Here is a 23,360-nt window from a genome sequence, read left to right as displayed (position 1 = left end):
ACGGGGGCGCGGGGCCGGGGGGAACTGGATGGGGGGCACGGGGGCATGGGGCTGGGGGGCACAGGGTGGGGGGCACGGGGACACTCACAGCCGCAGCCACCAGGCTTCCAGGTGCTCCTCGTGCTCCTCCAGCAGACTGTGGCACTCGAAGTCACTGCTCCCGCACAGGCTCTCGGTGATCTCCAGCAGCCGGACCTCACTGAAACACAAGCCCGTCAGCACTGCAAGGTGAGGAGGCAAGCCCAGGTGGTCAGCGTCCGTCCCACAGGCACATCCTGAGGCCCCACTTGGTGCTAGGTGGGAACGATGGTGGCAGTTTGGTGCAGAACACATCAGCTGGGGACGAGCGCCGTCGGTACCACGGGGAGAATTAAACTCAGAGGGCGGTGATCAGGGTGGCAAGGGAGACCCTGACGTGGGGTGCGACAGGCAGAGGGCTAACCCGACCTGCGGGGAAGCCAGCGACCCTGTACGTGGTGGGACTCAGTTCCCGCGTGCACCATTAAAAGACCACCCTGTCTGCCATGTGGAGAGTGGATGTGGGGACAAGTGTGGAAGCAAAAGGCCATTTAGGGGCCAGAGTACAAGTGACTGCACTGAAGGGACCCCGTGTGTGTCCCCGTCGTCAGTGTGGGTGACGGCATTCGCGGGGACATGTCAAGTGCCGAAGCTGGGCTGTCAGAGCAGGGGTGTGGCACCCACCTGAATTCATACTTGGACAGCGACTTTTCCTCCCAAGCTGTGTTCCCGCCGCCAAAGTTCTTCTTTGCGGTGTCCACCATTCCCTGCAGGGAGAGAGGGCGGGCACAGGGCTCAGCGCTGCTGCCCCCACCCACATCCCTCGTGGGAGCAACCCTAGTCCACCATGGGGGTGACTCGTGTCCACTGTGAGGACAAAGCCATTCATTGCCGGTGACCCCGGGTCCATCACCACGGTGACCTGGGGTCCATCCCTGGAGTGAGTCCGGTCCATTGTGGGACGGCCCTGGGTTCATGACCCCAGTCCATGGTGGGGTGACCCCGGTCCATTGCGGTGCAACGCCAGTCCATTGTGGGGAGACCCTGGGTTCATGACCCTGGTCCATTGTGGGGTGACCCCGATCCATGCCGAGTTTATCCTGGGTTCACGACCCCAGCCCATTGCAGGCAACCCTGGGTTCGTGACCCCGGTCCATGATGGGGTGACCCCGGTCCATCGCGGGGCGAACCTGGGTTCGTGACCCTGTTCCCGTGGTAGGGTGACCCTGATCCATCGCGGGGCGACCCTGGGTCCGTGACCCCAGCCCATTATGGGCGACCCTGCGTTCGTGACCCTGGCCCATGGCGGGGCGACCCCGGTCCATCGCGGGGCGACCCTGGGTCCGTGACCCCGGTCCATGGCGGGGCGGCCTCGGCCCCGCCGCCCCCCAGGCCGGCCCCCCCGCCCCGTCTCCGTGTCCCCCGTGGGGCGACCGGCCCACCTGGTTGAACTTGTCCACCAGCTCCCGGCAGCGCTTGCAGGGCGTCGCCTTCTTGGTGGCCTCACCAGGCGGCGGCGGCGGCAGCAGCAGCAGCAGCAGCAGCCCCAGCGCGGACGGGGCCGGCGGGCGCATGGCGGGCCGAGGCGGGCAGCGTTGCGCAGGACGCAGCCGCGCGGGCAGAGCCGAGGTGCAGCGGCAACCGGCCGAGCGCTCGGCCTCTGCGGCCGCCCACCGCTCCGCGGTGCGGGCAGTTCCCGGGGCTACTTGACGGCGCCGGGCGGGATTCCGCCCACCGCCAGCCCTCGCGCCGCTATTGGTCCGTGGGACCCACCCCGTCCCCATGTGGCCCAATCCGGGCTCGCCACGAGAAGCGACCAATAGGAAGGCCCCGGGTCAGCGTCCAGCCGGGAGGGGTGGGGACGGGGGCGTGGAGATCGGAGCCTGCTCCCCGCGCGCTCCGCCCGCGGCAGCCATCTTTACTCCGGGCAGGGAGGGTGCCCCGCCGCGACGGTAACTAGGCTTGGGGGGCCATGTTAGGTTTGGGCAAGGGCCTCTCGTCGGTTCTCGGCTTCCGTCACTCCGCTTCCGGCCGCCGGCAGGCGTAGGGGCCTGCTTCGAGGGACGACGCCGCGGGCTGGCGAGGTCAGCGCGCCCTACCGCGGCCGGGGCTCTCGGGGCTGGCGGCGGGCGAGGGCGCGACCCGGGCTGTCGGGGAGGGCGGCGGGGACCCCGAGCGGGCGGAGCGTCGCCGCCGGCCCGAGGCGGCTGGCGCGGGAACCCGGGTTTGAATGAGGAGCGCCACGACGAGCGTGGGCCGTGGTCGTCGCTGGCTCGAGCTGCCGCTCTTGTCTCCAGCCTGGGGGTCGTCCGTTTTCGGTAGAGCCCTTCGCCCCGAGCTGGCGGGACAGGAGGGCCGTCGCAGGTCGCCTCCTCCGCCGAGAGCCGGCCTGTGTGCCCCTGCGGCGCCCGGGTGCAGCCGTCGAGCGGCCCTCTCGGTCTCCAGCCCCGCGCGGCGCCGCACCTGCTTTCTGCCCCTGCTTCCGCCCTGCCTTCCCGGGCGCTGGGCCCGCGCTCCGGCTCGGCCTCGGCGCTGCTGGTGCCGTCCACGTAGGCGGCGCGCCTGTGGCTTCTGCCCTCGGCCTCCTGCGGGACAGAGGCAGCCGGGTTGGGCGCCGGCCGTCCGCACCCCGCAGCTTGCGAGCTGACGGTATGCGTTTTCCTGCAGGCGAGCGGCCTCGGGGCGGCGGCACGGGGTGGGGGCGGGGCAGGCCTGGTCTTAGCTGCCCCGGGACAGCTGTGGGCCCGCGACGCGCTCGGCCAAGCAGCATTCTCCTGCAGCGTCTCGACAGCTGGTGTGTGGGTGCCTCCGGTTTCTTTCAGCTTTCCCCCCCTCGTAACAGTACGGGGAGCCGAGAGTACCCTACGAGCGTCCTGGGGTCTCCTCGGCTTTGCTGGAAATTAAAGCATTAACGCGTTTTTAATGAAACCGCAGCTGCTGTGATGAGATCCACGTGTAAGAGTTTTGCTGGATTCCCCCTTCACGTAGTTCGTCGAACCCTGCTGCGCACCAGGCTCTGCGGAGAGAACAGCGCCAGCCCCATTCACGCTTGGCTCCTATGATGACCGAGTCCCTGCTCCTTGGGGAGGGGGCAGAGAAGTCCCACCCTCAAGCAGCTTACGCTTTAGAAAGGCGGGGGGACATACTGGTAACAGCTCTGTCCCTCTGTGGTTTTTATATCTGGGAAGAAAGGAATTGCATGCTGTCTTGGTAACTCTTTTTATTAAAGCCCCTTTCCCCTCCTGCCCCCACCTCACCACCACCTTGAGCAGGACTCCTGCTCCTACTCCATAGATTTTCCTTCCCTTGTGGATCCCCCAGTTGCTGTCTCTGGCGACCACAGACTTCATAAATCTCTCTCCAGTAAAAGGTAGTGAGCACGGTGGCTCTCTCCTTTTGTTTCTGATCCTTCTGGTTTTGATCAAATTTTATTTGATCAAATAAAATCATGTTTTAAGAGAAGCCAGAAACTTGAAGAAGAGCTTGTCATCTTTCTTCCCGACAAGTTGAAAACTCTGTGTCTCCCGGGAAGCCTAGTACCATAGGCTCCTCCCGGCACTGCCCTGTTGGGATTTTGGTGACCCACCACAGGCACACCTGTCTGAACACCTCGAGGACACGCTCATGTTTTTGCCACCTACGTATTCATGTGCACAACGCGAGGTGCCACGTGGCTCCCAGGGTGAGGGGCAGGACACAGCAGGGCGGGCGTCCACAGCTCCTGTCCCGTTGTACTTGGATGCAGGGGCTTCGCTGGCTGCCCTGAGCCCTGCATCCCGCCTCCTGCCCTCCTGTGGCTGCCCCTCTGTGGTCCTCCAGACGAATCCCTCCTGCCCCACAGCCTCCTGTCCCCGGTCTCTCTGCCCAGACCATGGGGACCTACTCTCTTGCCAGATTTGAGCCTCTCGAGGGCAGGGGCCACCCTGCTGCCCTCCAGAGGCTGGGCCAGCCCTGGGCCCGGCTGCCTGGAGGACCAACTCAGTCCTGCAAATAAAGCCTTTCTTCCTGGAAATATCTGCACACAGCTCAGAGCGTGAGGTAGCTGGTTAAGACGTAAAAGGCGCTCAAGCATGATTTTTCTTTGAACTTTCTTTTTTGATGTGTTCAGATCTATGGATGTTAACGACAGTAGTTTGTTTATTTTTAAAGATTTTATTTATTTGACAGAGAGAGACACAGCGAGAGAGGGAACACAAGCAGGGGGAGTGGGAGAGGGAGAAGCAGGCTCTCCGCAGAGCAGGGTGCCCGATGCGGGGCTCGATCCCAGGACCCCGGGATCATGACCTGAGCCAAAGGCAGAACCCCAACGACTGAGCCACCCAGGCGCCCCCACAACAGTAGTTTAAAGAGTTCACACACACCCTTCACCCAGACCCCCAGGTGTTAACTCACAGGGGACTTTTGAAACCTGGGAATCTGCGTTTTCGTCTTCTCCCCAGGCTCACAGAGCCACACTGTTGATGACCGCTGAAGGCCCGGGAGGCGGGAGAGCGCGATGGCTGGGAAGAGGCCGTCGGGCACGGGCAGGCAGCGCCGGCTGCTGGGGCTGCTGCTGGCTGTAGCCGCCGTCCACCTCATCACCTGCCCCTATGCCAAAGTGGAGGAGAGCTTCAACCTGCAGGCCATGCATGATCTACTTTACCACCGGCTGGACGTGGACAAGGTGAGCCCCTGCGTCCAAGACCGTGCAGCATCCCCACGCGGGTGCCCACTGACCTTCCGTTCTCCCTGCAGTATGACCATCTCGAGTTCCCCGGAGTGGTCCCCAGGACGTTCCTCGGGCCCCTGGCCGTGGCGGTGCTCTCCAGCCCTGCGGTCTATGTGCTGTCCCTGCTAGAAGCATCCAAGTTTTATTCTCAGCTAGTAGGTAAGGGGGTCTTCAGATGAGGACGGAAGGAAGAACCGTGGTGTGGTCAGGGGATTTCAGGGAGCCCGGTGGAGGCTCCCTCCTTCAGGAGTATCCTTCCGTTGGAAGCTTGGCCATCTGTGGCTACTCACCGTGGTGGTCTGGAGCACGAGGGCAGCTCAGACATCGGCCCTTTCTGGGGCATAAGCTGGGACAGCTAACTGAGCGCCTCTCACTGCTGCTCTCGGGTCCGTGAAGTGAGGGTGCCGGCCCTTCCTCCCCAGGCGGGCGATGCAGCGGGCTCGTGGCGCGTCCCGCAGTGCTGCACCCTCCTGCCGAGGAGCAGCCAGCCTCGCCGTTGCTGCGTCCGTCTGCGTCCGAGGCCTCCCTTCCCCCACCCGGAGGTCACCGTTGATAGGGCTTTGTGCAGATCGATCTGGATCTTTTTGTGTGCCCACGTGCATAACTTTCAAAACCAAATTTAGAACGTTCTGTACATATTGCCCCACAACCTCATTGTTGAGCCAACGATCACCATTTTTCCGTTTTAGTACGTTTTTATCGTGTCTGTACCCGGACGTTATTTAGATTTCCCCAGTGAACTCAGACACACCCTGCAGCTAGCTGTCTGCCTGTACGTAGACTCCCGGAAATCCGCCACCCCGGGGGGGCAGCTAAACAAGCTGTGCTGGTTTTGTGGGGTCCAGGGAGCCCCAGACGGAAGAGCCAGCGCCACGTCTGAGCATCGGGCTCTCAGCATGTGTGGCCCTGGAGGTGTCACGTCACCTCCAGGGTGCTGAGCCCGTCACACTGACCTCTGGACACTGCCTGCCCTGCCCAGTGGCCGTGTCTCCCAGAGCCCACCTGCCCTGGGCCACGCGGTCACAGCGAAGCTGTAGGGTCGAGGTGCCAGGGTCCAGCCTGTCCGTTCCCCACGCCCCGTCTGTTTTCAGTAGCAGAGTCGATGCCCCTCTTTTGAGGTGGTTTTATTGTCACCTGGTCATTAACTCATCGTCACCAGTAACCTGTCGGGATCCCCTTTCCCCGCGCCTGTCGCTGCCGGCCACACACATTGCCGTGTTTGTTTAGTCAGGGCTGTCCTTGGACTCGGCGTCATCTTCGGACTCTGGACTTTACAAAAAGAAGTGAGGCGGCAGTTTGGGGCCACGGTGGCCACCATGTTCTGCTGGGTGACAGCCACGCAGTTCCACCTGATGTTCTACTGCACGCGGACGCTCCCCAACGTGCTGGCCCTGCCCGTGGGTAGGTAGTTGCTGAGCCACGCGGGTCACTGGGCGCACTGGCCAGGTGAAGGGGTGTCTGTCCAGGGTGCGTCTGCCTGACGAAAGCTGCTTCCTGCTGGGCATCTCGGAAATGCCCGGTGACGGGATACCCTGTGACGAGAAGCAGGGCCTCGGTGCTGGATGGAGGTGCACTTTCCAGCGAGAGGCCATTTGGGAGGGCTCCCTAGCCTGCGGACAGTGAGTGCTGGGCAGAGAGAAGCTGCCTGCATGGCAGACGGGCAGCTCTGTCCAGGTGTCCTGGGGGTGACCCAGGCAGATGGGAGAATGGCCGTACCCTGGGAGCCATGAGGAGACCGAGAGCCAGTGGGACGGGAGGCTGTGGATGGCGTGGGTCTGGGGTCTGTGCCGGTCAGAGCAGAGGCACGGCCGGGACCTCCCCATGCCGTGGGAGGGGACCCCTGTGGGGTGTGGTGGGGAAGGTGGCAGGCAGGCGCCATTCCGAAGGAACCCCCGTGGAGCCAGCAGGACATGCTGCGTGCCTGGAGGGAGGCCAGGCGAGGCTAGCGCCAGACGTGTGCAGCCGGGGCGTGTGGTTCCTAGGAGGCAGGTTGCGGGACGCAGTCATCTGGGGTCCGGGTGCAGTCGGGCCCGCAGAAGTGGCCCCAGGCCGAGTGATGGGGCAGGCTCCATGGCTGGAGCCCGGGCCCAGTGTCAGCAGATCTGGGTCTGAATGGCGTTGGCTGTCTTCTGGAGGGTTCTGTGTGGCTTTCACGATGGGGAAGTCAATCGGCCTGCCCCCGGCACCCCATGTCTTGCAGTGCTGCTGGCCCTCACGGCCTGGCTGCAGCTGAAGTGGGCCCGCTTCACCCGGCTCTCGGCCTTCGCCATCCTCGTGTTCAGGGCCGAGCTGAGCCTGTTCCTGGGCCTGGTGCTGCTGACACCACTCTGCACCCGGAGGCTCTCCGTGGCAAAGACCCTGCGCTGCGCCCTGCCGGCCGGGGCCCTCTGCTTAGGTGAGTGGGGTCGCCGGAGCTGTTTTCACTGGAAGCTCTGCTTTGTCTGGTTTTAGGAAGATGAAGAGAAATTCAGGAGAGAGGGTTTTTAAACGAGATCACCTTAGTCTTCAGCAGCATTACGTCTTCACGCGGCTCCCCTTGCGGTTCTGCCCGAGCTTCCCCGAGAGGCCCTCTCCCCTCTGCCCGGTGCACTGTCCCCAGACTCTCCCCCTTGTCCGGGCCGGGAGGGGATGGCTGGGCCCCGCACCTGGCTCGCCAGGGGAGCCAGCGTCCCGATGCGCGGGCTGCTCCCCATGAAGCGTGGCTCGTGGCCTCTGCACCAGCGTGGCTGCCTCGTGGGACGTCGACCCGTGGCCAGGGACTCTGGGCTGCCGTTAGCACTGCCGTGGTGAAGTCCGAGCTGCTCAGGTGGCCATGTTCTTTCCTGAGGGTCTCCTTCGTCTTCCCAGGACTGACGGTCGCCGTGGACTCCTATTTTTGGCGATGTCTCGTGTGGCCGGAGGGAAAGGTGCTTTGGTACAACACCATCCTGAACAAAAGTTCCAACTGGGGAGTATCCTTCAAGTGTGTCTGTAGGTCAGGCCGCGGGGCAGGGCAGCCGGCGCCCCTGGCCTCACTCAGGGGACGCGGCGGGAGCTGCTCTCCCCGCTGTGGAAACGCCGCCTTGCCTCTGGACGCTCAGTTTGTACCTGAGCGTTTGGGATCATCTCTGACGGTGACTCGCAACGGTTTGTTGCGGAGTACGCAAGCACATGCGCAGGTGGGGACTATAGCGTGACAAGCCCCCAGCGCACCCGTCACCCTGGGACAGGCCGTGCTGCCGTGCGGAGCGGGGGCGGGGGGACGGGAGAGGGAGAGGCCGGGGAGGGGGGTCCCGGGGGCTGTCCGCCGTGCCGCCCCGCTCCGCTCCGTGTGGACAGGTGACTCGCTGGCGTGTGGCCTCCTTAACCGTCCCACCCGAGACCTCCCCGCTGCTGTGGTATTTCTACTCGGCCTTGCCCCGCGGCCTGGGCTGCAGCCTGCTCTTCGTGCCCCTGGGCGCCATGGACAGGAGGGCCCTGGTGCTGCTGCCGCCCTCACTGGGCTTCGTGGCCCTGTACTCGCTGCTCCCGCACAAGGAGCTGCGGTTCGTCATCTACACCTTCCCTGTGCTCAACATCGTGGCCGCCAGGGGCTGCGCTTGCCTGTGAGTCCGCTGTGTCCACAGCCGTGCCGCACGCACTCGCCGTCACGCGGGGCAGGCGCTGGGTGAACAGACGTGTCTCAGCGGGCGCCTGTGTTGAGGGAGGGCAGCAAGGTCAGAATGGGCCACCTCAGGCCACCGACGGTCTGTGATCAGTCGGGCCTGTCTCCACACGGCTGTGCACACCGTCCAGGGCCCGGCCGCCCGGGGAGGACCCTCACGGGGTAGCCAGTGCACAGGGCGGCCGGGCAGGCTTCGGTCAGGTGGGTAGTCCCCGGGGCTGACTTCTCGGAGGGACAGGCCCTGCGTGGCGGGTGTTTGTCCAGGCAGATGACAGGCCAGAGGAAGGGGGAAGGGCGGGGGAGTGCTGTTGGCCCCAGGGCTTGGGGCATGAGATGGTGTGGGGGTTACCGAAGGAGGGAGATGGCCCAGCGCAGAACGAAGGGCCCCTGGAGAGGGTGCCCGGGCTGCAGGCAGAGTCCCACGGGGCTGAGGCGGGACGGTCACTGCCCATGGCGGGAGCTGACAGCTCAGCAGCACCTGACCCGAGTGCGGGCCTCATCCATCCTGTGCTCACAGTGGGCCAGCAGACCGTAGAGGACCAGGCAGAGAGCACCCTGTCTGTGGGGCCTCGTGGTCTCTGTCGGAGCTCCCAGGGCAGCAGCAGCCCTGCCCGTCCCCTTTGCTTACAAACCGGGCAGCGCCCAGCATGTGTCTGTCCCCTGAGGCTGATCTAAGCAGTAACCTGAATGTTTGGAAACATCATATAAATTTTAAATCGGCATCTGGGTGGAATGACGTGGAGGAAATTTTCGAGGTGGTATTTACTCACTTTCTCTAATAGTTTGTGCATCTACGTGGTGATCAGTGCTCATTGTGATCACGGTGGACAGGAGCTGTTTTCTGCCGCAGTGTCTTCTGAGATGTGCTGTTCTCTTTCCAGGCTGAACAATTATAAGAAGTCTTGGCTGTATAAAGTGGGGTCCCTCCTCGTGGTAGGACACCTTGTGGTGAATGCCACATATTCGGCCACAGCCCTGTATGTGTCCCACTTCAACTATCCTGGTGGTGTGGCCATGAGGAAACTGCATGACTTGGTGTCCCCCGGGACAGGTGGGCGCTGGGGGCTGTGCCGGGACCTGCAGCTGGGGCCAGAGGCGCGCCGCTCGCAGTTCTCACCAAGCCCTTGGGGTTGTCTGCAGATGTCGTTCTGCACATCGACGTCGCTGCCGCACAGACAGGCGTATCTCGGTTTTTGGAGGTCAACAGTGCCTGGAGGTATGTTCCCACCGTGTTGTGACTGCAGATGAGGTGCTCCTCCCAGAGGTGGTGCGTGGGCTCCCTGGGGGCCACAGGTGTACAGCCACCCTCTAATCTTGCAGGTACGAGAAGAGGGAGGATGTGCAGCCCGGGTCGGGGCATATGCTGGCTTACACGCACCTCCTCATGGAGGCCGCCCCTGCGCACCTGGCCCTCTACAGGGACACACACCGGGTCCTGGCCGGCATTGCAGGCACCACCGGGGTGAGTCTGAACCTGACCACACTGCCTCCCCTTGACGTCAACCTAAAGACAAAGCTGGTGCTTCTGGAGAGACTCCGTGGGCCTTCCTGAGAAGGGGCCAGTGTCCTTCCGAGGACATCGGAGCTCCGTCAGCATCCTGGCAGATGAGACAGTACGAGAAACAACGGAACCACGGACGTGCCCCCGACGCAGGCCTGAGGGAAGAGGCCCAGCTCTTCCACGGCCACCCCGGACCACGCACGGTTAGAGCAACGGGGACGGCAGGCCTTGCCCCATGCCTCGGCTGCTGGCCCTGGGCCTCTTGGAGCACCCGAGGGAGCGCCCCCTTCGGGGCAGAGCATGTGAGTCTTTGTGATGGTGGACAGTGAGGACCTCGGCGCCTGCTGACCGCGACTCCTGCCCCCGCGCGAGCTGCAGGGCGAGTCCTTCGTGGGCACAGGCACACCGTTTCTGTCTCAGACAAAACTCTGGGGAAGTCACAGAGGAACAAGAATAAAAATTTAAATGTTTCCTTATTAGAGATCTCATGATAAGTGATATTTCCAGACACTACCTCCGCATAGGTTGTGTTTTAAGTGATAATTTTGATACTTTTACACTTTAGCGAACAAGCACGTATTATTTACGAAGTACCCGAAATGCATCTAACACCACGAGGCACTGAGGACAATACAGGGAAAGGGTGCTACTGAACATACGCACATGGACCAGAGCATGCGCGCCACGCATGTGCTGATACCGTGCACGCGTATGCACACACCACGAGCCCTCGCGCCACGCGTGTGCTGATGCCGTGCACGTGCACTCGCACCATGCGTGCTGATACTGTGCCCGCGCACACACCACGAGCACTCGCGCCACGCGTGTGCTGATACCGTGCACGCGCACGTGCACTCGCACCACGCATAGTCACCACGCACACACACCACTCCCACGCATAAAGAGGGACTGCTTTTTTGAGCCGTTTGAGAGAGTTGCCTGTGGCGTGGCCTTGACCACTGAGCGCCTCGGTGTGTCTCAGGAGGGAGGTGACAGCATTTCCCACCGAAGCTGCCATGTTGTGCGTGGACGGCAGCCGACAAGCGTGCGTGTGCAGACGCGTCCAGTGGGAGGCCCTCCTCCAACTCTCCCGACTCGGCGCCCTCCGATGGTTCCGCCGGGGTTGGCAGCTCCCCCGCCCACCCGCTGGTGCTCAGCAGTCTGTGCGAGCCAGCTCCGCCTTCCCTTTCGTCTGTCGTCCGTGTTTATTCTTTATGCGTTTTTGGCATTTATTACTCATTTATAATGTATCAGTGTTCAAATATCAGCATCAGTTATCAGCATGCGTCTGTAGATTGCTGCTGGGCCTCGACAGTCTGGGTCGCACCCGGTCACCTTGGTGTGCACACTGCACCAGGTCCCCACGCCCCGGTGTTGCTGTTTGTTTTAGGGCTTCTGTCCTTCCTAGCTCAAGACCCTGGGCCTCTGTCCCAGCCCTGAAATCAGCCGTGTGAGGGGCCCTGGTTCCTTCGTTGGGGAATGGTTGTGGCGCTGCTCTCAGGACGTCTGTCTTTAGGCCCTCTCTGTGGACGGAGCTAGGGAGGATGGGCGAGCACGCACACAGACACCTACAGACGCATATGTGTGTTTGGGAGAATCCCCAGCGCCGTGCTGACCCCTCCAGCTCCCGTCTCCACGGGCTCGTTTGCCTCCCTGGTCCCGTATCCGTGCGCCCGCCCTCCGCAGTGACAGTCCTGACCCCGGCAATCTCCATGTACTTGCTTGTTGGCTGTGTTGCACGACTGCAGGTTCGTAGGCAGACGCTGGTCTGCGAATTCCTTGGATGAGCCCTCCTGCTCCGGTGTGCTGGTTTTTCATTTAAAACGTAACTGGGTTCACACATTTCCGTTAGTGCTCAGGCTCGGGTTCGGACTTCCCGTCCTTTCCCGTGCGTCCAGAAATCGAACTGTTCACAAAGGCACGCTCAGGGACACCACTCCCTCGTGGGCCTCCTCCACGTTTTTATAACTAGTGTCACTGCTTTCTGGCTTATCCTTTCTTTTTGTAAAGATGAGCAGATACACGTAAACTTCGTTCCCTTCCTTTCTATGTGCTCTTTTGCCCTTTTTTCTTCTGGAAATCACTCCTTCTACCCAGAGACTCCTCCTTGGAACCACCTAGTCCTCCGCTGTGTGACTGTTCTGCGGTTCACTCAGCCGGTCTCCTGTGAGTGGCATTTGGTCATTGCCAGGACTTGGCAACTTCACACCATGCTGCACGTGTGACCTCACACGTGTGTATTTTCACGCTGTGTGAGGTGTGTCTTTATGGTGAATTCCTACAAGTGGGACTGCAAGCTCTCGGGGCAACGTGTAGCAGTTTGGCTGGGTATCGCTGCATCGCCCTCCCTGGGGCGGGCAGAGTGTTAACGCTCTCCCCTTGTTGCTCTGATGGGGGAGCAATGGCGTCTCTGTGGACTTCTCTTCATTTCTTCAGGAGTGAAGGTGAACATCTTCATAGGATTAAGAACCATCTGGTTTTGTAAGTTGTCCATATATTTTGTCCGTTTTCCATTGGACTTTTGGTCATTTCCCCCTCACTTTATAAAAACTCGATTATTAGGGGTAGTCACTCTTTCTGTCCAGTAGATGCTGCAAATAATTTCTCCCTGTTTGTCACTTGTCTTCTGACTGATTATGAACCACTTTCCTGGGCACGAGTTTTCTTCATTTCACGTTTGCGTGTTTACCACTCTTTTCTTGACCTGCGTCATAGTTGGGAAGCTTTTCCCACACTCAGGCTCCGTCCGCCGTGTTTTCTGTCAGTCACTTCTGCATGTAGACTTAGGGATCTTTTGAGGTTACTTCTGTTTGTGTGAGGGGTGGGCCTTATTTTATCTTTCTTCACATGGCTGTCCGCCTACTAAAGGTCCATCATTGCCTCAGAGATTTGAAGTCACAAACTGAATGTCCACATTTCAAGTTTTGTCAATTATGAATAAAGCCGCTATAAACAACTGTGTGCAGGCTTTTGTGAGGATATAAGATTCCAGCTCCTTTGTGTAAATACCAGGGAGCATGATTACTGGATTGTAATGTGAGAGTATATTTAGTTTTTTTTTTAAAGATTTTATTTATTTATTTGAGAGAGAGGATGAGAGGAGAGAGAGAGAGCACATGAGAGGGGGGAGGGTCAGAGGGAGAAGCAGACTCCCTGCCGAGCAGGGAGCCCGATGCGGGACTCGATCCCGGGACTCCAGGATCATGACCTGAGCCGAAGGCAGTCGCTTAACCAACTGAGCCACCCAGGCGCCCGAGAGTATATTTAGTTTTATAAGAAACCACCACGCTGCCTTACAGTGGCTGCATCACTCTGCGTCCCGCCAGCAATGATGAGGGTTCTTGCTGCTTCAGTCCTCACCAGCATTGGGTGGTGTCGGTTCCTACATTTTGGCCGTTCTGATAGACGTGCAGTGGTGTCTCGTTGTTTCAATGTGTATTTGCTGGGTGCACGTGATGTGATGCTTACCTGCTGTCTGTACATCTCTGGCGTTTGTTAACATCTTTAAGACTATTTTTCAGTGGGATTGTTTCCTTACTGTTGAGTTTTAAGGGTTCTTTGTATATTTTGGATAACAGCCCTTTATTGATAAGATGTGTCTTTGGCATGTTTTCTCCCATCCCGTGGTGTGTCTTATTGTCTTGACATCGTCCTTCATGGAGCAGAGAATTTTAATTTTAACAAAGTCTACTATCAGTTCTCTCTTTCATGGATCGTGCTTTTGGTGCTGCATCTGAAAATTCATCTCCACACTCAAGGTCATCTAGGTTTTCTCCTATATTACTTTCTAGGAATTCTATAGTTTTGCATTTACATTTAGATATGTGATCTGTTTCATGTTAATGTTTATGAAGGGTGTAGGTCTGTGCCTAGGTTCTTTTTTTTTGGCTAGTGGATGTCCAGTTGATCCAGCACCATTAGTTGAAGAGACTGTCTTTGCTCTATTGTGTTGCCTTTGCTCCTTCTTCAAAGATCAGTTAACTGGATATATGGAGGTCTATGTCTAGGCTCTCTGTTTTGTTCCATTGATCTATTTACATATTCTTTTTCCAATACTACATTATCCTGAGTAACTGTAGCTTTATAGTAAGTCTTGAAGTCAGGTAATGACAGTCTTCCAACTTTGTTCTTCTCCTTCAATATTCTGTTGGCTATTCTGAGTCTTTTGCTTCTCTATATAAACTTCAAAATTGTTTTGTCAATATCCACAAAATACTTGCTGAGATTTGATCAAGATTGCATTGAATCCATAGATCAAGTTGGAAAGACCTCACATCTTGACAATATTGAGTCTTCTTATCCATGGACATAGAATTCCTCCCCATTTATTTAGTTCTTTGACTTTGCTCATCAGAATTTTGTTCTTTTCCTTATATAAATCTTGTATATATTTTATTAAGATTTATGCCTAGGGGCACCTGGGTGAATCAGTTGGTTAAGCGTCTGACTTCAGCTCAGGTCATGATTTCAGGGTCCTGGGATCAAGGCCTGCATCAGGATCCATGCTCAGCGGGGAGCCTGCTTCTCCCTGTGCCACTCCCCCTGCTTGTGTTACTGCTCTCACTATCTCTGTCTCTCTCAAATAAATAAAATCTTTAAAAAAAGATTTATGCCTAAATATTTCACTTTTTTGAGTGCTAATAAAAATTATATGTTTTTAATTTCTTTTTCTTTTTTTTTTTAAGATTTTATTTATTTGACAGAGAGAGAGATAGTGAGAGCAGTAACACAAGCAGGGGGAGTGGGAGAGGGAGAAGCAAGCTTCCCGTGGAGCAGGGAGCCCGAAGTGGGGCTCAATCCCAGGACCCTGGGATCATGACCTGAGCCGAAGGCAGATGCTTAACGACTGAGCCACCCAGGTGCCCCTTATGTTTTTAATTTCAAATTTCATTTGTTCATTGGTGGTATATAGGAAAGCTATTGACTTTTGTATATTAACTGTGTCTCCTGCAACCTTACTATAATTGCTTAGTTCCAGAAGTCCTCTTATCACTTCTTTTGGACTTTCTACTTAGATGATCATGTGATCTGTGAATAAAGAGTTTTATTTCTTCCTTGCCAATCTGTGTACCTTTTATTTCCTTTTCTTGTCTTGCTGCATTAGCTAGCACTTCCAGTTCAGTGTTGAAAAGGAGTGGAGAGACAGGACATCCCCTCTATGCCCAGTTTACTGAGAGCTTTTAGCATGAATAGGTGTTGGATTTTGTCAAATGCTTTTTCTGTATCAATTATGATCATGTGATTTTTCTCGTTTAGCCTGTTGATCTGATGGATTACATTAAAGATTTTCAAATGTTGAACCAGCCTTGCATACCTGGGATAAATCCCATTTGGTCATGGTGTATAATTGTTTTCATACATTGTTGGGTTTGATTCACTACTATTTTTTTTTTTTAATGTCTGCATCTCTGTTCATGAGTGATCTTGGTCTGTAGTTTTCTTGTAGTGTCTTTGGTTTTGGTATCAGGGAAATGATGGCTTCATAGAATAAGGTAGGAGGTATTCCATCTGTTCCTATCTACTGGAAGAGATTGTAGAGAATTGTTTAATTTCTCCTTAAATGTTTGGTAGAATTCAGCAGTAAACTAATCTGGACCTGGTGCTTCTGTTTTGGAAAATCATTAATTGTTGATTCAATTTCTTTAATAGATACAGGCCTATTCACATTGTCTATTTCTTCTTGTGTAACTTTTGGCAGACTGTGTCTTTCAAGAAATTGGTCCATTTTTATCTAGGTATCAAGTTTGTGTGCATAGTTGTTCATAGTATTCCTTTATTATCCTTTTAACGTCCATGGATCTGTAGTAATGTCTCCTCTTTCATTTCTGTTGTTAGTAATCGGTGTCCTTTCTCTTTGTTTTCTTAGTTAGCCTGGCTACAGGCTTATCAATGTCATTAATCTTTTCAAAGAACCCCTTTTGGTTTCATTGATTTTCTCCATTGATTTCCTGTTTTTTATTTCATCAGTTTCTGCTCTGATTCTTATTATTTCTTCTGCTTACTTTGGACATAATTTGCTCTTCTTCTTCTAGTTTCTTACGTGGAAACTTAGAGTATTTATTTTAGATCTTCTTTTCTAATATATGCATTCAACACTATAAATATCCCTCTAAGCAGTGCTTTCACAGCATCCCACAAATTTTGATAAGTTGTTTTATTTTCATTTAGTTCCAATTATTTTAAAATTTCTCTTGAGATTTCATCTTTGACCCATGCATTGTTTAGAAGTGTGTTGTTTAGGGGTGCCTGGGTGGCTCAGTTGGTTAAGTGACTGCCTTCCGCTCAGGTCATGATCCTGGAGTCCTAGGATCGAGTCCCGTGTCTGGCTTCCTGCTCAGCAGGGTGTCTGCTTCTCCCTCTGCCCCTCCCTGCCCTCGCTCGTGCATGCTCTTTCTCACAAAATAAATAAATAAAATCTTTAAAAAAAAAAAAAAAAGAAGTGTGTTTTTAGGAGCACCTGGGTGGCTCAGTTGGTTAAGCATCTGACTCTTGATTTCAGCTCAGGTCATGATCTCAGGGTCGTGAGATCAAGCCTGGATCGGGCTCTGCACTGGGTATGGGGTCTGCTTGGGATTCTCCCTCTCCTTCTGCCTCCCACCCCCACCCCTCTCACATGTGTGTGTGCTCTCTCTCTCTCTCTTGAAGAATAAAAAAGTGTGCTGTTTAATCTCCATGTATTTTGGGATATTCCAGTCATCTTTCTGTTACTGATTTCTAGTTTAATTCCATCATGGTCTGAGAGCAGACGTAGGATTTCTACTATTTTATATTTGTTGAGGTGTTTTATGGCCCAGAATGTGGTCCACCTCGGTGAATGTTCATGCGAACTTGAGAAGAATGTATGTTCTGCCGTTGTTGGATGAAGTGGTCTACAGATGTCACTTTTATCCAGTTGATTGATGGTTTTGTTGAGTTCAGCAATGTCCTTACTGATTTTCTGCCTGCTGGATCTATCCATTTCTGAGATGTGTGTTGAATCTCCAATTATGGTAGTGATTCAGCTATTTCTCTTTGTAATTCTCTTATTTTTTGCCTCATATACGTTGATGCCCTGTTGTTAGGTGCATACACATTAAGGATTGTTGTGTCTTCTTGGAGAACTGACTCCTTTATCATTATATAATACTCTTCCTTGTTTATCTCTGATAACTTTTCTTCCTTTGAAGTCTGCTGTGTGAAATTAATAGTTACTCCTGATTTCTTTTGATTACTGTTAGCATGGCATACTTTCCTCTATTCATTTACTTTTAATCCATATGTGTCTTTATTTTTGAAGTGGGTTCTTGGGGCGCCTGGCTGGCTCAGTCAGTAGAGCATGTGACTCTTGATCTTGGGGTTGTGACTTTGAGCCCCGTGTTGGGTGAAGAGATTATTTAAATAAATAAAACTAAAAAAAAACAAACCCAAAAAACCAAAGTGGGTTTCCTGTAGGCAACATATAGTTGGGTCTTGTTTTTTGATCTACTCTGTCAGGCTGTCTTAATTGAGCATTTTCTATGATTCCATTTTCTCTCCTTCTTAGCATATTTGTTATAATTCATTTTTACTTTTTTTTTAAGTGGTTGCCCTAGAGTTTACAATATGTATTTACAGCTAATCCAAGTGTATTTTCAAACAGCTCTATACCACTTCATGGGTAATGTGAGTACCTTATAATAGAATAACCCGAACCCTTCCTCCCGGTCACTTGTGCTGTTGCTGGTGTTCATTTCTCTTTTATATAAGCTACATGAGGATAAAGATATGTATCTTTTTATTTATTTATTTATTTATTTGAGAGAGAGAGAGAGGGAGAGCATGAGAAGGGGGAGGGTCAGAGGGAGAAGCAGACTCCCTGCTGAGCAGGGAGCCCGATGCGGGACTCGATCCCGGGACTCCAGGATCATGACCTGAGCCGAAGGCAGTCGCTTAACCAACTGAGCCACCCAGGCGCCCAAGATACGTATCTTATATGTGTGTAAGCATACATAATTCCAGGTTGTTGATATCATTATTTTGAACAAACTTATGTTAGATTAAGAAAAAAATTGTTAACTTACTCCTTCTTCAGTGGCTTTCCTTATTTTATGTAGATCTGAGCTTCTGACCTACATTCTTTTCCTTCCCTCTAATGAACTCCCTCTAACCTTCTTCCAAGCCTGTTTGCTGGCCATGAATTCCCTCAGTGTCTTTCTGAGAAGTCTATTTCTCCTTCATCTTTAAGAATATTTTCACAGGGGGTGCCTTGAGTGGCTCAGTCGTTAAGCATCTGCCTTCAGCTCAGGTCATGATCCCGGGGTCCTGGGATCGAGCCCCACATCGGGCTCCCTGCTCGGCGGGAAGCCTGCTTCTCCCTCTCCCACTCCCCCTGCTTGTGTTCCCTCTCTCGCTGTGTCTCTTTCTGTCAAATAAATAAATAAAATCTTTAAAATAAAAAAAATATATTTTCACAGCATGTAGAGTCCTGTGTTGGTGGGATTTTTCTCTCCACACTTCAAGTATTTTGGTCCACTTTCTTCCTACTTGCATGACTTCTGAAAAGTCAGATGTGGTTCTTATCTTTGTTTCTTTACAGGGAAGGTCCCCCCTCCCACCCAGCTTCTTCAGGATATAAAATTTATATGTGATTTTCTAGAAATTGAAGATGATATTTTTTTTTTCTTTTAAAAGATTTTATTTATTTATTTGACAGAGAGAGACACAGCAAGAGAGGGAACACAAGCAGGGGGAGTGGGAGAGGGAGAAGTAGACTCCCCGCTAAGCAGGGAGCCTGATGCGGGGCTCGATCCCAGGACCCCGGGACCATGACCTGAGCCGAAGGCAAATGCTTAATGACTGAGCCACCCAGGCGCCCCTGAAGATGATATTTAAAGGTGCTGGTTGTTTTGTTTTGCTTTGTTTCTTGGCTCTGAGGTCTGTGTCTGACGTTAAGTTGGGGACATTTTCAACCATCATTTCAAATATTTCTTCTGTTCCTGCCTTTTCCTTCTGGTGCTCCCATTACAGGTATGTTACACCTTTTGTGGTTGTCCCACAGTCTTTGGATATTCTCTCGTTTTTACAGTCTTTCTGATGAAGCCGAAGGGCATGACTGAATCCAGGCTCAATCCTTTTGGCAAGAGCTCCTCCCGCGTGAACTGTACTTCCTGCTGCATCCAGCATGCATGAGGACGCTACCGCGCGCTGCCAGGGGCGGAGGGTTTGATCCCACAATTACAATGGTTATTGGCAAATGCCACCATGGGGACCTACAGCTCTTCCACTTCTCTTCTTGAAAGATCCAGAAACCATTAGGGACGGCCCAGCAAGAGCATCTGCCCCCAAGGGGTGAGGGAGCCACCAGAGGCCAGGTGCCGGAGAAGGGGACTGCTCAGGAGGGCAGCCTAGCACCCAGTGTGGAGGCCAGAGTAAGGAGGGTTTGCATGGGGTAGGGGAGCGGGGCACAGCGGCCTGACGTGAGGTGTCAGAGCCTGAGCAGGGTAGGAGGGTGTCGGGGAGAGGTAGACGGAGGCACCTGTTAAGTAAGTGACTGTGTTGAGGATGCTCAGAGATGGTCTGAGAATGGGGGCTGTGAATATGGGAAGGGAGAAAACTGGAATGAACCCTGCATGTTGGATCCGAACAGGTGATACAGAGTCCTGGTTCCAGCACATCAGACAGAAATATAAACGCGAATGCACGTGAGCCCTGTGAGTCCCCACGAGGAGCAACACCCCAGCAGGGACAAGCATGCCCTGCACCTGGACCTGGACTCCCCTACGCGGCCTCCAGTGTGGGGCCAGGGCGCCTTGGAGAAACACCCAGCTCCTTGATGGGGCAGGGAAGGAAGAAGATGAGCCTGAAGGCGTTGCCCCTGGAGAAGGCCATTTTGCAGAATGATGGCGGCCTACCAGGACACACAGGCCAGACCGAGGGGCTCCCTCTGGCCATTTCGGGAAAAATCTGTGCACAATAGTGATAGTAACAGCTCATAAGTGAGATTTTATTTTTTTTATTTATTTATTTTTTTTTAAAGATTTTATTTATTTATTCATGAGAGACAGAGAGAGAGAGAGAGAGGCAGAGGGAGAAGCAGGCTCCCAAGGAGCAGGGAGCCTGATGTGGGACTCGATCCCAGGACCCTGGGATCATGACCTGAGCCGAAGGCAGACGCTTAACCATCTGAGCCACCCAGGCGCCCCATAAGTGAGATTTTAAAATGTGATTTAAAAAATGAATAAAATTTTACGAGGAATGGGATGTTTACATCATCTCAAAGAGCTTCATACAATATACTCTGTAATTATAAAGGGAAGACAACTCGCAGGGAGAGGCCTGGTAGACCTCCCTTCACCCAGCAACCAGGTGAGCGACCAGGTGAGTGACCGTGTGAAGCCACCACACAAGCCCCACTCGAGGGACACTCCACAGAATGACCACCTGCTGGCAGGAGTGTGGAGGTTGAGGACACTGAGGAACGTTCCGGATGGGAGGGGATGGAAGGGGCAGGTCAGCTCAACACAAGCTGCGGGGCTGGATTGCGGTCAGCACGGCTGGCCCTCTGTGGAAGCAGCGGAAGTGGCCAGGGCCCTCGGGTCTGCATCGGGGTCCGAGGCTCTCCTGCGCATCCTGCCCTCCCCCAAGACCTTCCTGGGGGGCTGACCCCTCTTGAGGTGAGTCTCCTGGGTGCAGGCACTCGGGGGCCGGGGAGCATCAGGCCCACAACACCCTCAAGAGGTTCAGGGAAGAGGTTCTTTGTGTCCTACTTGCAACAGTCCTGCAAGACTGAGATCGTTTTAAGATAAAATAATGTTTAAAACTAGTTTGGATTTTAGGAAAACCTGCCTATATATAGGAGTTTTCATTAAAACAGCTGCGCACAGGAATTATTAAAATAGCTTGAACAAGGTGCTTTATGCAAACCTCAGAGGCTGCAGGGGAGGCGGGCCTGGGGGCCTGGGGGCCCGGGGGCCCGCAGCGTTCCGGGCTGGGCGGGGTCACGCCGCTGATGCCCCTGTGCCGTGGGACATGCGACCCGCCCTCGGACACGCGGCCCGCGGACCGAATCCCTGGCTTGTCCCGCATCAGATTCTCACGCTCTGGCGACAATCCCCACCCTTCCGTCAACTTTCCCGAGCGGATTAGTCAGAGCCCACGTCTCGGCTCTGCCTCGGATGCCCGTTGAGTCTGTCTCTAGTCTGTTCCCCTCCGTCTCACAGTCCTTGGTCACGGTTGTTTTTTTGGCGTGTCTTATGTTTTTTTTACTGAGAGTCAGAGTGAATTATGTGAAGTTACAGACGCTCTGGATCTTTTCACTGAAAGAAATTTACGTGTTCCTGATGTGGTCAAGCCCGCTGTGTGCAGGCTGGTCTCCCGCTGGCCCTGGAACCCAGGGCCCCCACAGCGGCAGGCCCCGAGTCATGTCTCCCGCATGGGGCGCCTGCTTAGCTCCCAGCCGCCGTCCGAGCACGCGCACCTCGCGGGAGCCGGCACGAGGCCCCCCCGGAGGCCCCCCGTCTCCAGCACCTGGGCTCCTGGCCGCGCCACCGTTGCTCTCCCTGCCCGGGGCCACCGTGGCTGGCTCGGGCCGCCACCTTCTCTGTACGCCAGCCGGTGTCCCTGCGGGGGACTCCGCGCGCCGGGACTGGTTCCTCGGATGCCAAGGGGTGCGTGCTCTGTGCTGTCGTCAGGAAGCTCCTTTTAAAACTCTATGTGCTCTGGCCCTGATGGTCCTCGGGGAGGCCCGGTCTGCCCCCTGCCGCCGCCTGAGTCAGAAGCGGAAGGAAAGGGTATTTTAACGTTAAATGAAGTCCGGTGTTTGACTTACATTTATTCCCTGAAATGAGATCCTGAGCTTACACAGAGGGCTTTTTCTTATGAGTGACCAGTGAAGTTAAGCAGCCCGCCCAAAACGTCATCTGGCATCTGAAACAAGCAGCTCACGATTCAGGTTTGAACGGAGTGAAGGCGGGACATCACACAACAGACCCGCTCTCCTCGCAGGCTGGCCACCGCTGTCAACGTCGGCCATTCCTTCCCGCGGGACCGTCAGCCACGCGAGGACACGGACGGCCTGCTGTTCCCGCAGTGCCGGACGGCACCCGGGTTCCAGAACCACCCGCCGGCCACAGGGTGGGATGAATGCGTGAGAGGGGGCACCTCCCTGGGGCCAGCGCTCGGGGGGTGTGCTCTGCAGCCCCCTCCCACACCTCCCATGGGGACTGTCACCCGCACGCCTCGCTGGACAACAGCAGCCTGAGGCCACAGGTTTTGAAAGCTGGACAGAAAAGTGGACCAGCACAGAAGCAACAGAACCAATGTGCTGCGAACCCTTGTGTTCTGTGGGCCCGGGGTGCATCACGTCTGCAGAGCAGCTCAGCAACGAGCGGAGGCACAGCCCAGACCACAGGCTCTGATGAGCAGGGACCGCGTCCACATCAACCACCGCTCTGTGCCAGCAGCTGGCCTGGGCCGGGAGGAAGGAGGGCCACTCGGTCACCGAGCAAATGACAGGTTGCGTCCTGCAGTTACTTTGTGCTCCCTCCTTTCAGGGGACAGCCCACGACGTCCGGCAGGCCCCCCTCCTGCCCATGTGCAGCCCCACGGCCAGGACGGCTGGGCCACCGAGTCATCTCCGTCCGCAGCCTCAGAGCCGACGGACGGGGCTGCCCAAGCACGTCCAGGGGTGGAGCCCCGCTCCGGCGGGGGCGGCCTCACCCAACGCCAACAGGCTGGGGAGGCCTGCAGGCCCATGGCTCGCCGTCTGTGCGTGGTCGGACCCTCCCCCAGGTGGAGACCTGGGTCAACCCCGGAGACCTGAGCAAGTCCCAGATTCCCAGCACCCTGCTGGGAGCCGGGCGACCACACACATACACACGCACACGCATGTGAGCGCCCGGTACTCCACTGGAGCCCCCCTCGGCTCCTGGAACTCACGGGCAGGCGCGTGCAGCTCTCTGCTTGCAAAACAGAGACACGGGAGCTCCTTCTGGGGAAGCCAAGGGCTCCAATACCCGAACTTCCTAACACCTGCTCTGGACTTTGGACTCACTTCCTGCAACTTGGTTAGAGCCTGGCTGGGGAAGACTGACGGCGGGCTGAACCCCAAACTGGCGAAGGCTCCCACACAGCATCACTCTGCGCACACATTCAGAGACTCACGCGGAAAGCACCACGTCAGCACGACTCTCCAGTGTGTCCCTGGCCGGTGCTCCTTGGGCGTCTGGGCAGAGGCTGCTCTCGGGAGGCCCGGGAAGGGCGTGCGCGGGCCACACAGCGGAGGGATGTTCTTCCCCTCCGGCACCCAGTGCGAAGCAGCGCGGACTGTGAACCCGAGCCCCGGAGGTCTCGCCGTGGCGTTCCCGCTATCAGAAACGCTGTCGCTGCCGTGAGTCACATCTCCACCACCCAGCCCCCCGCCCTGTCGGGGCCATGACGAAAATTCCAACTCCGAAGGCTGCGTGAGCGTGGCTCCCCGGAGTAGGAGGACCCTCCTGTCATCCTCAGAATAAAAAGCCAGTGTCCTCCAGCAG

General features: G+C 55.6%; 2 protein-coding genes across 6 annotated transcripts in view; one reads left to right on the top strand and one right to left on the bottom strand.

The window, feature by feature from the left end:
- Window positions 1-1,731, bottom strand: part of CRELD2 (CRELD disulfide isomerase 2) — a 9,376-nt gene extending 7,645 nt beyond the window's left edge. Inside the window, exons 1-3 of the mRNA XM_006735385.3 lie at window positions 1,461-1,731; window positions 703-785; window positions 89-199 (exon numbers count right to left, since the gene is read on the bottom strand). Coding sequence (XP_006735448.2) covers window positions 89-199; window positions 703-785; window positions 1,461-1,592 — 326 coding nt within the window. The 5' untranslated portion in view covers window positions 1,593-1,731. The remainder of the gene's footprint in view (window positions 1-88; window positions 200-702; window positions 786-1,460) is intronic.
- A 217-nt stretch (window positions 1,732-1,948) lies between these two features.
- ALG12 (ALG12 alpha-1,6-mannosyltransferase) lies at window positions 1,949-10,346 on the top strand. 5 transcript variants are annotated; one of them, XM_006735386.2, is made up of 10 exons: window positions 1,949-2,102; window positions 4,458-4,681; window positions 4,753-4,885; window positions 5,954-6,127; window positions 6,927-7,121; window positions 7,574-7,677; window positions 8,087-8,310; window positions 9,251-9,420; window positions 9,510-9,585; window positions 9,690-10,346. In XM_006735386.2, exons 2-10 carry the CDS (start codon window positions 4,514-4,516, stop codon window positions 9,919-9,921), a joined length of 1,476 nt encoding a protein of 491 aa, XP_006735449.2. In that variant the 5' UTR covers window positions 1,949-2,102; window positions 4,458-4,513; the 3' UTR covers window positions 9,922-10,346. The 5 variants fall into 5 exon arrangements, with proteins under 5 accessions (XP_006735449.2, XP_081678806.1, XP_081678804.1 ...); XM_081822680.1 differs by lacking the exon at window positions 1,949-2,102 and adding an exon at window positions 2,744-2,973; XM_081822678.1 differs by lacking the exon at window positions 1,949-2,102 and adding an exon at window positions 2,744-3,228.
- The last annotated feature ends 13,014 nt before the right edge of the window (window positions 10,347-23,360 follow it).

The sequence above is a fragment of the Leptonychotes weddellii genome, chromosome 5, assembly GCF_054177405.1.
Source record: "Leptonychotes weddellii isolate Sample4059 chromosome 5, ASM5417740v2, whole genome shotgun sequence".
Taxonomy (NCBI): Eukaryota; Metazoa; Chordata; class Mammalia; order Carnivora; family Phocidae; genus Leptonychotes; species Leptonychotes weddellii.
Note: the sequence above shows the minus strand (reverse complement) of the source record. Positions and strands in the feature narration are given on the sequence as shown.

Bases quoted from the DNA above. Each gene is read 5' to 3' on its own strand.
- ALG12 (XM_006735386.2), top strand. From the start codon at position 4,514: ATGGCTGGGAAGAGGCCGTCGGGCACGGGCAGGCAGCGCCGGCTGCTG. The intron at 6,128-6,926 runs GTAGGTAGTTGC...CATGTCTTGCAG, and splicing joins CGTGCTGGCCCTGCCCGTGG to TGCTGCTGGCCCTCACGGCC. The intron at 7,122-7,573 runs GTGAGTGGGGTC...TCGTCTTCCCAG, and splicing joins GGCCGGGGCCCTCTGCTTAG to GACTGACGGTCGCCGTGGAC.